The sequence below is a fragment of the Aspergillus pseudodeflectus genome, assembly GCF_044049435.1.
Source record: "Aspergillus pseudodeflectus strain CBS 756.74 chromosome Unknown BJX68scaffold_7, whole genome shotgun sequence".
Lineage (NCBI taxonomy): Eukaryota > Fungi > Ascomycota > Eurotiomycetes > Eurotiales > Aspergillaceae > Aspergillus > Aspergillus pseudodeflectus.
The window spans coordinates 147,269-162,849 of NW_027263783.1; the positions used below are offsets into that span (position 1 = coordinate 147,269).

At 52.7% G+C, this 15,581-nt stretch overlaps 7 protein-coding genes across 7 annotated transcripts; 3 read left to right on the top strand and 4 right to left on the bottom strand.

The window, feature by feature from the left end:
* Positions 1–466: 466 nt before the first annotated feature.
* On the bottom strand, positions 467–1,219 carry BJX68DRAFT_263292 (uncharacterized protein; the record flags this gene model as incomplete). The annotated part of the gene is made up of 3 exons (XM_071044653.1): positions 467–810; positions 876–1,077; positions 1,214–1,219. 3 exons carry the CDS (start codon positions 1,217–1,219, stop codon positions 467–469), a joined length of 552 nt encoding a protein of 183 aa, XP_070902616.1.
* Positions 1,220–3,096: 1,877 nt separating this feature from the next.
* Positions 3,097–4,546, top strand: BJX68DRAFT_191371 (uncharacterized protein). Its single transcript, XM_071037389.1, has 4 exons — positions 3,097–3,527; positions 3,622–3,741; positions 3,848–4,012; positions 4,148–4,546. Exons 1-4 carry the CDS (start codon positions 3,325–3,327, stop codon positions 4,452–4,454), a joined length of 795 nt encoding a protein of 264 aa, XP_070902617.1. The 5' UTR covers positions 3,097–3,324; the 3' UTR covers positions 4,455–4,546.
* A 481-nt stretch (positions 4,547–5,027) lies between these two features.
* Positions 5,028–7,477, bottom strand: BJX68DRAFT_229421 (catalase/peroxidase). Its single transcript, XM_071039031.1, has one exon. The coding sequence runs from the start codon at positions 7,304–7,306 to the stop codon at positions 5,093–5,095; it is 2,214 nt and encodes a 737-aa protein (XP_070902618.1). The 5' UTR covers positions 7,307–7,477; the 3' UTR covers positions 5,028–5,092.
* A 1,458-nt stretch (positions 7,478–8,935) lies between these two features.
* BJX68DRAFT_191403 (pyrroline-5-carboxylate reductase family protein) lies at positions 8,936–10,210 on the top strand. The gene is made up of 2 exons (XM_071037391.1): positions 8,936–9,627; positions 9,684–10,210. Exons 1-2 carry the CDS (start codon positions 9,078–9,080, stop codon positions 9,986–9,988), a joined length of 855 nt encoding a protein of 284 aa, XP_070902619.1. The 5' UTR covers positions 8,936–9,077; the 3' UTR covers positions 9,989–10,210.
* Positions 10,211–10,318: 108 nt separating this feature from the next.
* Positions 10,319–11,429, bottom strand: BJX68DRAFT_191379 (uncharacterized protein). The gene is made up of 3 exons (XM_071037390.1): positions 10,908–11,429; positions 10,633–10,840; positions 10,319–10,546 (listed from the first exon to the last, which is right to left on the bottom strand). Exons 1-3 carry the CDS (start codon positions 11,310–11,312, stop codon positions 10,338–10,340), a joined length of 822 nt encoding a protein of 273 aa, XP_070902620.1. The 5' UTR covers positions 11,313–11,429; the 3' UTR covers positions 10,319–10,337.
* An 823-nt stretch (positions 11,430–12,252) lies between these two features.
* On the top strand, positions 12,253–13,076 carry BJX68DRAFT_263297 (uncharacterized protein; the record flags this gene model as incomplete). The annotated part of the gene is made up of 2 exons (XM_071044654.1): positions 12,253–12,673; positions 12,730–13,076. The coding sequence occupies 2 exons, from the start codon at positions 12,253–12,255 to the stop codon at positions 13,074–13,076; spliced, it is 768 nt and encodes a 255-aa protein (XP_070902621.1).
* Positions 13,077–14,505: 1,429 nt separating this feature from the next.
* On the bottom strand, positions 14,506–15,469 carry BJX68DRAFT_229427 (uncharacterized protein). The gene is made up of 2 exons (XM_071039032.1): positions 14,825–15,469; positions 14,506–14,768 (listed from the first exon to the last, which is right to left on the bottom strand). Exons 1-2 carry the CDS (start codon positions 15,092–15,094, stop codon positions 14,586–14,588), a joined length of 453 nt encoding a protein of 150 aa, XP_070902622.1. The 5' UTR covers positions 15,095–15,469; the 3' UTR covers positions 14,506–14,585.
* Positions 15,470–15,581: the final 112 nt, after the last annotated feature.

Sequence of the window (15,581 nt, forward strand, 5' to 3'; positions counted from 1 at the left end):
AAATACAGGCTAACTTCTATATATTACTCCTTATTTACCTCCTCTTCTACTTCCTCTTAAGTTACTATAAAATAATGCTACAGCACCCTATATTCCACTGAGATCTATCTACTTAGGCTAACTGATTCTTCGCCACCGACGCGATGAAATTGGCAATCGCCCTCCGCAGCTCGACCGTAGATGTGACGCCACAAGGACGCAAGGCGACAAGGTCGAGGTAGCTGCTCAAGTGCCCGGCCCAGGAGCACCGGAGATTCGGATTGCACCGGATGGAATCCGTTCTCTCCACCTCGATGTATCGTCCTGCAAAGTCGTACGAGTATGGGTGGATCCTGTCCTCGACATAGAAGGAAGCGCCCCTAGTTGGCGACGTGGTCAATGGAAAAGATGACGGAGTCGCATGTCCCCTGCTGCATGAGCCGGCCCTGAACCTCGACCCGAAGGTCGTCCGGGCACAAAGCCTGGGTTAGTGCCACCAAGACCGTCGCGCTTGTCGTCCCACTGTAGCGCAGGATCGGTTCTCATCCTGCAGCGCTTTATGGAGGTTGATCAGGAAATCGACAATGGTCTCCTCAGTAGAAGCCATGTCGACGTCGTCCGGGATCAGAGCAGCAGCAGCAGCAGCGGCGGTATTCGTGCCGTAGCAGAATTCCACCAGAATCCTACTCCCCTGCTTCCTCAGCATGCCGCCAAAGTCTTCGAAATCGAGCTTCTCGCGCACGGCCCGGGCCACATCCGCCAGCTGGTTCACAAGTTCGGCTCCGCCGGCGACAGCAGCTCGGCGGACAGGTTCTGCAGGATGTAGCCACACTTGTAGTGGTCGTAGAGGTTCCCCAGCACCCAGCAGATCAACGATGCGGCACGTCCGCCCGCACTCTGCGCCATGTGGTCCGCTGTTCCGCCTTTCGCCCAGCCATCCCAGGCCTGGCCCAGCACTTTCAGGATCGGGTGGCGAGTGAGGGTGTCGGGGAGCCGCGCCGCAACTGGTTCATTGGCGTTGAAGTAGGAGCCCAGTCGCTCGACCTCGGTGATTGCGTGGGGAAGGGTTCGGTCGGCAGCAGGAAAGACGGGGTTTACCTGGGAGCGTGGCAGCTTTAGCTAAAGCAGAGAACGGTACTCCCCACTTAGGCCTCAGCAGCATCTTATTACATTCAACGTAAACTTGAAATATCTAAACTATACAGTGATGGCTAAGAATACAGATATCGCTGACCAACATCTTTTAAGGTGAGCTGAATATACGGTCTAAGAATATGACGGAGTGAGTTCCTTGGTACTTTAGCAGCATTCTCCGCGCCAAAAGCTATAAAAGAAATGGGGAAAATAGCCGGTACGCTTCCTTCTATCTACGAATTAACGAGGCGAGCAAGCCGATAATATGACATCGTGTTTTCTGTATCTCAAGCACTCCAGTGCCAGGTCATGCCCAACCTTTGAAAGTAGCCAAACAAAGAGCCTTTAGGTACATATCCCGCATATCTACTCTGCCAACCAGCCGCGAACGATCCCTCAATCGGTCCCAGCTCACCAAACCCCAAAATCTCAAGCATCAAATCAATCTTATTGTCACCCTTAAAAGTGGCAAACTATGCCTTAATATTCTTAATATTACTAACCTAAATTACTACTCAAACAATTAAAAACCCCTAACAGCTAGCTTAGATTTTAAAAATATTTACTTAAACACCTATATATGGCATAATAATAGTTAGAATTATTAGCACTAGGACCGACTGGCTCTTGACATCGATCCGACCTCGCCGCTTACATTAATTCAATTATTCACCAAAGTCAAGAACAGAGTTTATGTATCAACCATCGAGTTGTAATGTCAAGGCGGTTTACTTAATAAATAAGTCACACTAAGTTCTTGGCAAAAGGACCAGCAAACAATTACTATATTTTTAGAGGCAGACCAATTTTGAGAATTACTTTATCACGGATTAATACCATCTCCCTCGTCAGTGGCGGTGAATGTCGTGACTAGGGATTGTAAAAGGGTGACGAGTGGCACCGCGCTGGAGGGGATATTGGTGAGGTCCACTTGCAGTCCGATAGGGGTCGCCATGGGGAGAGGTGGCTTGGTAGCTTGGTAGGCTACGACACTGATCTATGTAGATAAAGGCATAACGATCAAGAAGCCGTTGTAAAGCTAGACCGTGGTGTTTTCTGTTTATGTATGCTGCCCTCACAGTGCACTGCGATACTAGCGGTGTGATTCTCGCACCCCCTGATCTCTTTGCTGGCAGCGCGGCTACTTTTCTTCAGCTACAAGGCTCGACTTTGATCGTGTCCGCCTCACACGCACTCAGCACCAGGCGCTCTCCAGGCCGGCCCAATGATCTTCCTGAACAGAGAGCACTTGGCCAGTTTGGACATAGCACCACTGGCGTTGACTTGGAAACATTCGAGAACAGCCAATCGCCTTGCTGCACCATGCAAGCCATCTGACAGGTCGAAACAAGATGCCCAGGGACATTCTCAAGAGATTCTGACCTCTCGGCAGTGAGTTTCCACGCGGACTCCAAGCAATAACATGCTTTAGTTTTGCTATTTTCACCTTGCAAAGGTACCTATCGTCAGGGTCCAATCAAGCCTGGCCGTATCAACCAGGCTGCTCAGGCAGTGAGGCTGCGCCAGCCACTCCCACTTGATTCACCCAGGCAGCGCGCTACGTCCTACCTACGTCGGCAGTGCCTGTAGCAGAACAACCGCCCAATGATGACTCTTGGCCCCCACCCTCCGAGTCGGGCACGTGCAGAGCGGCTTCGCCTTCGACTCGTGCGCCCGGCGCGACGTCGGGAAATCACAAAGACAGTGCCGAAGGTGTTGCGCGGGTGCAGGTACCAGTACATACGAATATTTGAATTTCCAACGAGAGAATAGCGGATGAAGCTTGTTTGGTTAGCAACAGAGCCGCATGCTTCCGACCATGAGGCCGCTCGTGCCCGTGGCGCTCGCCGTCTGGGCGCCGAGGCGTGCGTATCCCCACCCAACAGCCCAGTTTTCAGGGCCTCAAGGGTTCAAGAGTTTAAGACCAAGAACTCCAAAAATCCCGAGACTCATACATAGCTGACTCTACATCCAGTAACAATCGCCAAGGAATGCACACCCAAGGACGGGACCACATACAATATAACCAGCGCCTCCCAAACGCGCACCCTCTTCTCAAACTGCGACACGATCATCGCAAATCAAGTCTCCATCGACGACTGGGACGACGAGAGTGAGGATGGAACATTCTCACTACCTGGTGTAACAAACATCACCGGCACGCTCGTATGCAACTATGACTCGACGAGAACAAACATCTCGCGCCTCGAAATGCCGGACCTACAGTACCTCGGCGGGTTCCAGATGAAATCACAAGCCGTCGACAGCATCTACTTCAAGGAGCTACGCAGCGTCAGTGGGAGGCTTAATGTCACGGCACAGGGCAGCGAGACCGGGGCCAGCGCCGGGGCGCATGTGCTCTTTCCCAAATTAAAGGACGCCGGCGCTGTTCATATAGAAGCAGGCCAGGTTCTGTACGTTGCTCCTCATCCACCTCCTCTTCCGCTTCCTATCAAGTTACTGCACGAATTCCGCCGGGATTGATCTGCTTGGGCTAACTTCACCGAGCATCAACTTTCTCTCCCTCGAGACGGTCCAAGGCGACCTCATCCTCTCCGGCAACCCCAAAGCGCCACTACCCGCTCTCCAATCCGCAGGGTTCATCCGGATCCAAGGGACACCGTCGTTGTGCGTCTATCCGCGAGGGCCTCACTCACCCTCTCCGTCTCCTTCCCGGACAGGATCCTAGTACAGGACTAGGTATGATAAACGCAGAGCTAACATGCCGGTATAGCATCCACCTACCGAGCCTCAGAACCGCGGGACCACCCAGCGGCCCCACGGCCTTATCCACGGGCTCGGGGATGGATATCAATCAGGGGGACTTGGGGATTTCGTTGGAGATTCCGCTGCTGGAGGCTGTGGTTGGGGAGCTGTCGATTCAGGGGACTATCATCAGGTTTGTGCGCCGCTGTATATCCCTCCCTCGCTCGATAATATACCCAACCGTATTTCTGGTGAGAGTATGATAAGGTCGACTTCGAATCGTTCATATTCATATGATATGCTAACAAGGGTAATCAATGCGATCTAGCCTCGAGCTCCCCTCGCTCGAAACCGTAAGCGGCGCTCTGCATTTCTCCGTTCTGTCGTCCGTTGATCTCCCCGAACTAAGGAGCGCGACGGAGATTGAACTGGAGGGGCAGATTGATCAGTTAGTTTTTTTTCTTCCTGTCCTGTCCTTGTGGGCAATATTATATTGGCCTTTATCCATGTTCCCCCGGGCGACGTTTTCATTTTCATTATCCACTCCTGCGCACGCTTCCGCACCCCGAGACTCGACTCGACTAACTAATCAATCGAATACGTTGATAGGGCCGATTTTCCGAAGCTCGATCTGAATGGTACAACACTTCACATCTCCTCCCTCCCTTGCAGCTCCTTTGGCGAAGGCCTGGATACGTCAACCGAGTACGAAGAGCGCTGCGCGCAGTACGACGAGAGCCTAAGCACGAGTGCGAAAGCTACCGTGGGCGTCGTAGTCCCGATTGCCGTGCTCGGGGTATTTCTGGCGATTTTTGGGTGTCACAAGAGGAGGGTTAGACGGGGGGAGAAGGCTGTTGGGGAGGTTGTGGGGGATGTGGAGATGGTTGATTTGCCAAGTGCAAGGAGGAGTGGGAATGGTGGGGAGGCTGGGAATGGCGATGGGGATATTGAGCGTGGGAGGATTCCGGTTACGCAGCCGGGGAGGATGGAGAGGGAGAGGAGTCCGACACCGCCGCCACCGTATGAGGCTGCAAGGGGGTAGGGGGACTCTTGGGCCTGGTTAGAGCGGTAGACTTGTGGTTTTGTGAGTAGATACGTCGCGATGTTGTTGTGGATTATCATGATGCTACAATATAAATGAGCCGTAGAGGCCTGCACTACCACATCACGCTGTATTTGCTGGAAATACGCTACTGCTGGAAGAGGAGTTGTGTACCGAAATCGTAATTCATTACTAGCAAAGCACTTGCTACTTCGTCAACTGGAAAGCGACTCACAGCTTACTGCGAGGACCGCCATTCTGCTTCAGATCAAACCGATCAAGATTCATAACCTTCTCCCACGCACTGATAAAGTCGTTGACGAGCTTCGGTTCGCCGTCCGAAGAACCATACACCTCCGAAACTGCACGGAGCTCGGCATGCGAACCGAGAATGAGATCCACGCGCGACGCCTTCCATCTTGGCTGGCCGCTCTTGCGGTCGGAACCGATAAAGAGCTCGTTGCTTGTGTCGGTGGCCTTCCACTCCGTGTTCATGTCGAGCAGGTTCACGAAAAAGTCGTTTGTCAGCTGGCCTGGTCGGCTGGTGAGGACGCCGAGAGGGGAGCCATCATAGTTGGCGTTGAGAGCACGCAGTCCACCGACGAGGACAATCATCTCGGGAGCAGACAGGGTAAGCAGCTGCGCCTTGTCAACGAGGAAGTCCTCTGCCCGGACACGTGGCGTCGAGTGGCCGTAGCTGCGGAAGCCGTCAGCGATTGGCTCCATGTTGTTGAAAGAGTCGACATCCGTCTGCTCTTGAGATGCGTCGGTGCGGCCAGGTGTAAAGGGGACGACGACGTCGTGCCCTGCGTCCCGGGCGGCCTTTTCAATGGCAGCAGAGCCGGCGAGGACGATCAGATCGGCAATCGAGACGCGTTTGTCGGACGACTGGGCGTCGTTGAACTGCTTCTGGATCTTCTCGAGAGCGGCGAGAGATTCATGGAGCCAGGGCTGGTTGTTGACCTTCCAGGTGGCTTGCGGGTTCAGGCGAATACGGGCGCCATTGGCACCACCACGCTTGTCGCCGCCACGGAAGGTAGAAGCAGATGCCCAGGCAGTTTGTACGAACTTGGTGGGCTCGACACCGCTACCGAGGATGGCCTTTTTCAGCGCGGCAATGTCGTCATTGTCGACAACGGGATGGTTGAGCTCGGGAACCGGGTCTTGCCAGATCAAAACCTCAGAAGGGACCTCTGGGCCATGGTAGAGGATGCGCGGGCCCATGTCACGGTGGGTGAGCTTGAACCAGGCGCGGGCAAAGGCGTCGGCGAACTGGTCGGGGTGCTCGAGGAAGCGCCGCGAGATCTTTTCATACTCTGGGTCGTAGCGCAGCGACAGATCGGTGGTGAGCATCCTGGGCGGGTGCTTGACGTTGGGGTCGAAAGCATCCGGGATGAACTTGTCGGTGGTCTTTGCGACCCACTGGTTGGCACCGGCGGGCGACTTCTCCAGCTCCCACTCGTACTTGAAGAGGTAGGTGAAAAAGTCGTTGTTCCACTTGGTCGGCGACTTGGTCCAGATGACCTCGAGACCGCTGGTGGTGGTGTGCGGACCAGAGCCAGTGTTGAAGGTGCTCTTCCAGCCGAGACCCTGCTGCTCGATGCCAGCCCCGTGAGGTTCCGTACCGACATGGCTGTTTGGAGCGGCACCGTGAGTCTTGCCAAAGGTGTGGCCACCGGCGATGAGAGCGACAGTCTCCTCGTCGTTCATGGCCATGCGACCAAATGTGACGCGGATATCTTTCGCAGCGAGGACGGGGTCAGGGTTCTTGTTAGGACCCTCGGGGTTGACATAGATCAAACCCATATGCGCAGCAGCAAGGGGGTTGTCCAGCTCCCCATTGACATAGCGAGCATCATTACCCAGCCACTCCTTTTCGCCTCCCCAAAAGACCGACTCGTCTGCCTCCCAAGTATCAGGACGACCACCGGCGAAGCCAAAGGTCTTGAAGCCCATGGACTCGAGCGCGACATTGCCGGTGAGGATAAGCAGGTCGGACCACGAGATCTTGCTGCCGTACTTTTGCTTGATGGGCCAGAGCAGGCGACGGGCCTTGTCCAGACTGACATTGTCGGGCCAGCTGTTCAGTGGTGCAAAGCGCTGCTGGCCTTGACCACCGCCACCGCGACCGTCATAGACACGGTATGTGCCGGCGCTGTGCCAGGCCATGCGGATGAAGAGACCGCCATAGTGTCCAAAGTCGGCAGGCCACCAGTCCTGCGAGTCGGTCATCAAGGCCTCGAGGTCTTTCTTGAGGGCAAAGTAGTCGAGACTCTCAAAGGCGGCAGCATAGTCAAACTCTTTGTCGTGGGGGTTGGTGACTTGGGTGTGCTGGCGGAGGATGTTGAGCTTCAGGTCGTCGGGCCACCAGTCGCGGTTGCTGGTGCCCCCGCCGCCAATGTTGGCCTTTTTGCTGTTGTGCACGGGGCACTCGCTGGGTGCCATGATGGGCGAGGATGTGAGATTGAAAAAGTTGATGGAATTGACGAGAGGGAGATGAAGTTGATGAACAAGAGATGGAGAAAGGGGGAGTTTCGGGAGGAAAAGAGGGGAAATTGTGGAAGGGGCGACTGGTATGATGGATCCCCCCGCATTTATATCGCACCACGACCCCGCAGCTGTGCCCACCACCGAAGCGAGGGGAAAGCTACATGTGACGAATTGCGTGTCCTTCCATTGGCCTGCAATGGAGCCAGATACCAGATATACTCCGCGAGTCCGGATTGCACTCCGGGACTCCAACCTGGAGTGGGGCGCTGATCTGGGGTAATTGGCCAATCCACCCTTTGCTGCGTAATGCCTCCTCACTTGAGGATGATTCCTTACTGACTAATGGATCCAGTCCAGACTTCTTGTGCCACTTGGATCCCTGATGACGGAGTAAGAGTCCGGACAGGTACGGCGTCGCTGAAGCGGTCGAGGTGGGGCCGATATTCTAAGCAGATATTCTAATTCTTATCAAATCCTACCTTAGTTGCAAATGGACAGACATGAAATACTGGAGTATCACGGTGATTGCCGAAATCACCTCCGCGACATCGGTAGCTGCCGAGAGACTGCTGACACGCCGCTCTGTACATTTCTTTTGCGTATTGACAATGATATGCCGCCATCTTCTGCCGACGTAATGCCGCGGTACAAATCCCTAAGAATATTATCAATTAGCCAAGTCTGGCCGTCGTGAGGTTTAAAATGCTTCACCTCGCTTCTAACTCCTAATAGTGAAACGAATAAGGGCAAGAGGGAGCAGGCGGTCCATATTTCTTTCAAGATATGTTCATAGTTATGCGCTGCGCAAGTTTTGATTTATTTTATTTCGTCGAGGGATCGAATTGCTTTTCTGTTGGCAGGCTATGCCACAATCGAGCTGAAGGAAAAGGCAAGGACCGACAAACTGGCGAGAGTTGAGATGATAGGGGCTTTTCATATCTGACCAGTACGATTTCGTCTTGCGCCACGACTAGACCTATCCACATCCCTTTCTCAAGCCACACTCTAATCATTTCGCCAAGATCTATGTTCACCCAAGCGATGCTCCGTGGAACGTAGCGCAATCCAAGATCGAGAGCCTATTCTATAGCCACCGGTAGGCGATGACGGAGTATTATGTAAAGATCCCAATATATTTTTTTTATTCGTCTCGAATGCCTTGCAGTATATCCAAGTCCGTCTGGGCATGTTCGGACCAGAAATATATATCAGCGGGGTTCGTAGGTGAGATCATGACCGGCAGGCCTGGTACGAAGTTGCAGTATACTGAATCTGAGTACTGCTTTATATAAGAAATTTATCCTGCGAACCTAATAATGAACAAGGAGCGGTTGTCCTGTGGAATTTGGAGTTCAACTGGCCATCCGCCAGTGGGGGGGAGAGAAAGGAAGTATCATGGAATTTTTGAGCAACACCGCGACTTGTTATCGTCTCCAATGTAGTCCTCAAGCGCTTAGGCTACAATTGATGCCTCGGCTCAACATCCGGTGAATGTCCAGATAAATTCTCCAGAGTTCCTGAATGACTCTCACAGACCGGATCAGTATCCGGCGATGCCAGCCTGATATACCGGGCCGGGGAAAGATCACATGAGACGCTAGTCCCAGGATAGCCTAGCACCACACAAGTCCTCCCCCTCCAAAAACACAGCTTCCTCCGTCATCGAGTTGACTTCACCCCGCACCACAATTCCCCCAAATCAACAACCAAAACAAACAATTGGAAAATGCCCTCTCTCCAGTATAGCAAGCTCGCCTTCATTGGCGGCGGCAACATGGCGTCAGCCATCATCGGCGGCCTGCTGAACCAAGGCATCCCCGCGCAAAACATCACCGTCTCGGAACCGTGGGAGGTCAACCGGAACAAAATCGCCGATCTCGGCGTGCGCACGACAACAGATAACGTCATTGCGGGCGGCGACGCCGATGTCGTGATTATTGCTGTGAAGCCGCAAGTCACCAAAGCCGTCTGCGAGGAGCTTGCGGACGCGTGGGAGAAGCGCAGCGCGCTCCCTGTTGTTGTGAGTATCGCGGCGGGGATTACGTTGGGGAGTTTGAGCGGGTGGTTACAGGGGAAGGATGGACGGAATGTGCATCTTGTGCGTGTTATGCCGAATACACCTGCGCTTGTGGGCGAGGGGGCGTCGGGGCTGTTTGCGAGTGAGGATGTTACGGAGGACGAGAAGGAGCTTGTCGCTGCGCTTTTGGGGAGCGTGAGCAAGGCGACTGAGTGGGTGGAGCGCGAGGCGCTTATCGATGTTGTCACGGGGCTTTCTGGTCTGTTCCCTTTTCTCTCTTGCTGGGTTTATGACTTTTGCTGATTATTATTGCAGGCTCCGGACCGGCATACTTCTTCGCCATGGTCGAGCACCTCATCGCCAGCGCCAAAGCCCTCGGCCTCCCAGAGGAGCAAGCCACTCGTCTCGCAGCACAGACCTGCCTCGGCGCCGGAAAGATGCTGACTACCTCCTCCGACAGCCCGACCCAGCTGCGCAAGAACGTGACCAGCCCCAATGGAACGACCCACGCTGCTCTTGAGACGTTCAATGAGCTGGGATTCAACGAGACGGTGGACAAGGCCGTCAGGGCGGCGACGGACCGTGCTGCGGAGCTGGGCAACACTCTGGGAAAACTATAGATTGTCACTTTTATGTATGCAATAGATGTATGTAACGCGCTCGAGACTTAAGTTCGAGGCAGCGCCGTCGCTGATTACAGTGGATGGAATGCAATTGCGAAAAAGCATCTCCGGTATCTCCGAGCTATGGCCCACCGTGGTCGCTCCTTCCGTGTTTGCCAGCCCTGGTACCTTCCTCATTAAGTATCGTTGCTACGGAGACCCTTGAAATCATAAATACGGCACGAGCAAGGCAGCCCTGGCAGCAGTCAGCGTTTGCAGTCGCCCGAGCAGAACTGATTTATAGATCTGTCGTCCACCGTTCCTGGTAGATACATCGACTACCAGTTGATTGAAGTCGACAAGGCCATCACCGCACATCCCTCTCCCCAGTAACATACTGCACACTCGCCTTCACAATGGTCATAACATTCCGTATCTCCTCTTCAGTCCGCGGCGCATAGATGAGGATATACTCAAGCGGAATAGTAGGAAGACGCCCGAACGTCAGATTTCTAAACAAGCTCGTCCCCGCAAGCGGGAACCGCTGGCCCCAGCCGGACTCGATGACTCGTTTGCCTGCGCGTCCCCGATTAGCCTTTCGTATATTTGGACTCGGGGTGTGTTTCCGGTGGGATTGGTGGATAACTAGGCTGGGTGCTTACAATCCGCCGGCGCCAACGTAACATGGACAGAGTGATCGCTCGTCCCATGGACATGGCAGATCTCGCGCTTCATCTGTGCCGCGACGGGGGTGAGTGGGGCATCATGGCAGACGTGTGCGGCGTCGGTGTATTTCTCCAGGATTGAAGGGACGCGGTCGATGATGTGCTTGTTGCGGGCGAGGAAGGCGCCGTATTCGATCATTAATTTCTGTCCCTCATCAGTATACCAAGCACCGCTGAAAGGAGTGAGTGAGAAGCATGGCGCGAGTGCATACGTCTTTGATCTCCTGGCTCGGAACCTGATCAACCTGCCTCTGCGGGACCGCAAAACTCCCCATTCTCGGCCGTTCACCCTCTCTTTTCGGTAAATCCTTGAGAAATCCCGTCCGCTCGCCCAGTGCAATCTTCCGATCATACATCTCCGTCCCGAACATGTCGCGCTTGAAGGGGTTGAAAACCAGCTTCACGCCTAGCCATCCGAGGACATTATACGGGGGTCCTCCGGGACCGAGGGCTAGATATGACTGGTAATCGCGATAGGCAGACGGGAGTAACAGGGCGATCACAGCTGCGGGGAGGGCGGCGAGAATGTGTCGTGCCCGAGGGTGCGATACAAGGAGAGCGCGGGATTCGAGGAGGGCATCGCGCGATTTGGTTAGGAGGGTTGTGAGTTGGGACATTTTGATAACCTTGAACAAAGCGGTCCTGGGCTGATTGTGGATTTAAGACCTTTATAAATGGGGTGCGCGTCTCAACTCCGATGCCGAAAACCGCCCCCATCGGTGGATGTTGGCCGGGGTTGGGTTGGGAGGTGGGCTGATCTTGTTACATCATTGCCCGGGGTTGGTGGATTGAAACCCCCGGGGCTGGCATGGGCCAAGCATTTTGACACGCGCGAGGTCCCACGGCGCGCCTTATCGATTCTCAGGAATGGATAAAGTTCGGATATCGCGCCAGAATAGATCGGACCACGAGACCAATAACTGGGCCACAGAGGCGATCTTCACGTTTGGGATTTGATGCATGTCGATTCTGGAGGGCGGGCAGCCCAATGGCCCAGAGTCAATTGCGACCAATATGCGACGAAAAATGTGGTCCATTAGGTGAAAATCAATGCTCACAGCGATACTAGCGAGTTGCATGACCCCAACCCCGTACTCAGACCCGCCGCCGTGGGCAGCTGAACGCCATCGCCAGTACTTGCCTGGTTTGCAGAAGCGGTACATTTGCTGCAATTAGTTTGGCCCGGGAGAATCGACATTTTAAATGGCTGGCTGCGCCGCCCAGGATATATCAGCAGTTGTTCTTTGACTAGTTCTTCTTCGAGTCGTTGTGGAACAATTTCGTATTCGAAGAAAACGTGGCTGTCTCTGGGTGGCGGAGGTTCGTCGTTCCCGCAAGGACAGCTGAGCAACGAGCATCTAGACCGTGGAACGGTAGCATCACCTGCTGTGGATGTTCGTGGCAACTGAAGAGTGATCCTGCAGGATCACCTGCAGAAATAAAACGATGCACAAGTACGTGGGCCTTTTTTTATTCAGAGTGTATGAAAGCTCCCCTCTCGCTCTCGTCCACCCAACCTCCAAGAATTCTGCATTCACACCCCCAGGCAAATTAAACATGCGCTTCGAAATCCACCAAGTCAATCCCGAAAGTCCCGAGTTCGGAGACCTGGTCGCCTGCGAGGTAACCAGTTTCGACAAACCCTTCCAATCCATCTTCCGCTTCTTCTATCCGATCTTCGGCGCCGAATCCGAGCAGGAAAAGAAGACTGCACTTGCAAATCTCGTCGAGCTCCAGCGGCAATGGGCGCGCGATGATCCGGATAGTATCTGGCTCAAGGTCATCGATAAAGAGGAAGGGGATAAGATTGTCGGGGGGTTATTGATTAAAGTTCACAAGGAGAATCCGTTTACCAGAGACAAGGGGAAGGACGAGTCGGCGGTCTGGTACCCCCCTGGTGGACAGAAGGAGTATATCGATGCGGCGCTGAAGATTTTCAATGAGCCGCGCGAGAGGTTTATGCAGAGGGCGCATCTTTGTACGTCGCCCCAATTTCCGCATCCCAACCACATGTTCGAATCCTGACCATTGTAGATTCTTACATCGGCTTCGTCCTCCCCGAGTACCGGCAGCAAGGCATAGCCGACATGCTCCTGGTGGAAGAATGCCGACGCGCCGACGAACTCGGTCTCGAGGCGTACATGGAAGCCGTGACAGCGATGGGTGTTCCGATTTTCATGCGACATGGTTTTATTCCATTCAAAAAGGTGTCTGTCGAGCCCGAGCATGATAATCCGGACGGCGAGTGGTTGGATATGGAGAGGAAGATGCAGCCGCTTAGGTTCTGGCCCATGTGGAGGCCGGCGTATGGGAAGGTCACCCCTGGCGTCACGGTTCCGCCGTGGAATGAGTTTATGAGTGGGATGCTTAGCAAACTGTAGGCATTGGAGTAGCGCCCATGCTTCGCTGAGCATCGTTCCATTGTCCCTGATCTGCTTGACAGAGGCGGCTATGAATAGGACGCTGGAAGGGGAATCGGCGGACTTGAGATTCTTTTTCTCTACGAAGATCTTTGAATCCTTGTACATACATATCAACGGTGATATCTTGCTGCTTTGCTCCTAGTGTCGCATGCTCATTCCAAGGCTCCTCCAGGAACAACCCGGACGAGACCAGTGGATGCACACCCTACTCCTTGCCTTCTCCGCCAAAAGGGCATTGGAAGAAAGTAGACAATATACGCACAGGAGCTCTAAGCCTTTGGATGGAGTGGAGAACCAATCGTCTCTCTGTAGTAATATCTCCTGTAGCTACTTCCAGCTGAGGCATTAAGACCACGTATACCTGTCTATACGTGGGCAGCTTTCAGGATTTAGTTGTGTAGGCTCAAGTGTGGTTGAATGTGCCATGGATGCTGAGCAGAGTCAGCACACGTTTGCAAACACTGGAAGTGCATACACATGCATATTCCCAGAAACATTCACTATATCTCTTCTAGTCCTTTCCTAATAGGCTTTTGGTGATGTTGTAGTCGCCTAATCACATCTTACTGTAAGAGCTTAAGGCTAACTGGGTATATCAGGATCAGGAAACAGCCGTTGTAGTTGGATACCTATAGCAAAGAGCGCTCGCCATAATAGCCTAATAAATGTGGATTCTACCCGCTAAATGAAGCTGCTCGCGTGGGAGATATTAAGAGCGTTAAAAAAATTGCTTGAATATGGAGTAGTAGTTGACGCTGTGGAGTTCAGGAACGAAGACCGTAATACGCCTCTTTTACTGGCTTTAAGTGCAGGGCATGTGGATGTCGTTGCACTCCTACTAGAAAATGGAGCGAATGCTTGTCACGTTAATGCTTGTGACGAAACTACGCTGCAACTAGCCAAGGAGTCTGGGAACGAAAAAGTAGTAAGACTTCTAAGAGAATGGAAAAGTGTCGTGTGCTGTTCTAACCCAGATATTGTTAATGAACTTGGAATAACGACATACTCCTTGAGTAACAAGGACGGTGGGCAATACGTTACCCCAAGTCACTATATTTACCATCTATATATTCCCGCCGAAACTATAACCATGAGAATGCGCTCAGACGTATTCTTTTTAATTCCCTGAAAAGACCCGAATCATAGGCTGCACAACTTCAAAAGCTGAAACTCTATTGGATACCTTCTACACGAAGAAGCGTTCAGTCCAAGACTTCCTTGGCTTTGCTGAAAGTCACAACCACGCTTCTACTAGCTGTACGGTGAAACTTGGGCCTGTCAAGAATTACTTTTCCTTTCTCTCGGGAGACTAACTCTGATTCTATTGAAATTCTAGCCGCAGAGACATTAGCCGCTCAAGTATAGTCACCATTCGATAATTATAAACGCATAGGGAAGTTCACAGGTGCAGCAATTCATTTTGTCGGAGCCTTGACAAACAAGCAACTACGGGATGTTCTGATTCTTTCAGTAATCCTTTGCACAACGCATGACGGGAAAAAAGAAACGTAGCTTTACAACTTGTAACCAATGCTCAGTTGAGACTTTCTGTTCATACTGTAAACGAACTGGCCTAGTGTAGGTATTGGTAGCTGAAGCAAGAGTAGAAAGTAAACTAACTTTGTGAATAACCACATGAAGACTCCTGAGCTGTTTTAATCAATGTTAGATAAACATAATTCCCGAGCAAACACAGCTCCACTGACCTTTTTGAGCCTAGAAAGCCCATGTTTGCAAGCCCACCCCTGGAGGGTTGAGAAGTTACCGCTGGAATGCATGACAACCGTCTTCACATCTGGTGCTGCAGCCAAGATCGTGTCGCTACTGATATCGAGCTTTTGCCAATCCCAGTGCAGGATATTGTACTGTCTCGTCAGCTGTCCGACGAGATCATTGACAGTGATCTGAAAGATCTTTTTGACGCCTTTCTTCTGGAGGAACTTGAAGATTGGCCGGTAGGTATCCAGAGAATCCATATCTACCACAGCCCCTTGGACTTCTGATCTTTGATGTTTGCGCGGTGGCAAGCGGACGTAGCTCAGGCAGCTCTCGAAGGGGAACTCGTCGAAGCGTTCTGCGATAATGGCATTCACGTATTTCGTCCCAATGGGCCGGTTCTGCCCGAGGTCGAGGTTGATCTTGCGATCTGGTGGAAAGGGACGTTGGTTTCATGTGTGCAGGCACCAGTGGGGGCATACCAATGGGACTTTCGCTAAGCCCTGATGGATAAAGAAACTGGAGCTTCGTATTGTGCCGGCCAGGTATCCACCAATGCAAGCTTCTCTCAGAGTCTTCTGTCGGAGCCGTTTACCATAGGACCCGCAGAGTCCTTTTGTTAACCGCCAAATGCATGACGGTATTTGATTAATAATTATCTAGGAATTGAAATTCCACTAGACTATAAGGAGCTGTGAAATTAGTGCTAATAATAACAGCTACTAAGGCTATAAATAGGAAGGCGCC

What these genes read in the sequence shown, in the direction of transcription:
- BJX68DRAFT_191371 (XM_071037389.1), top strand. Translation starts at nt 3,325, where the DNA reads ATGCCGGACCTACAGTACCTCGGCGGGTTCCAGATGAAATCACAAGCC. An exon ending in ATAGAAGCAGGCCAGGTTCT is followed by an intron (nt 3,528 to 3,621) that starts GTACGTTGCTCC and finishes AACTTCACCGAG; the next exon opens with CATCAACTTTCTCTCCCTCG. An exon ending in ATCCAAGGGACACCGTCGTT is followed by an intron (nt 3,742 to 3,847) that starts GTGCGTCTATCC and finishes ATGCCGGTATAG; the next exon opens with CATCCACCTACCGAGCCTCA.
- BJX68DRAFT_229421 (XM_071039031.1), bottom strand. Translation starts at nt 7,306, where the DNA reads ATGGCACCCAGCGAGTGCCCCGTGCACAACAGCAAAAAGGCCAACATT.
- BJX68DRAFT_229427 (XM_071039032.1), bottom strand. Translation starts at nt 15,094, where the DNA reads ATGGATTCTCTGGATACCTACCGGCCAATCTTCAAGTTCCTCCAGAAG. An exon ending in GGCTTTCTAGGCTCAAAAAG is followed by an intron (nt 14,769 to 14,824) that starts GTCAGTGGAGCT and finishes TGATTAAAACAG; the next exon opens with CTCAGGAGTCTTCATGTGGT.
- BJX68DRAFT_191379 (XM_071037390.1), bottom strand. Translation starts at nt 11,312, where the DNA reads ATGTCCCAACTCACAACCCTCCTAACCAAATCGCGCGATGCCCTCCTC. An exon ending in CGAGCCAGGAGATCAAAGAC is followed by an intron (nt 10,841 to 10,907) that starts GTATGCACTCGC and finishes GATGAGGGACAG; the next exon opens with AAATTAATGATCGAATACGG. An exon ending in TACGTTGGCGCCGGCGGATT is followed by an intron (nt 10,547 to 10,632) that starts GTAAGCACCCAG and finishes GGGGACGCGCAG; the next exon opens with GCAAACGAGTCATCGAGTCC.
- BJX68DRAFT_191403 (XM_071037391.1), top strand. Translation starts at nt 9,078, where the DNA reads ATGCCCTCTCTCCAGTATAGCAAGCTCGCCTTCATTGGCGGCGGCAAC. An exon ending in TGTTGTCACGGGGCTTTCTG is followed by an intron (nt 9,628 to 9,683) that starts GTCTGTTCCCTT and finishes TTATTATTGCAG; the next exon opens with GCTCCGGACCGGCATACTTC.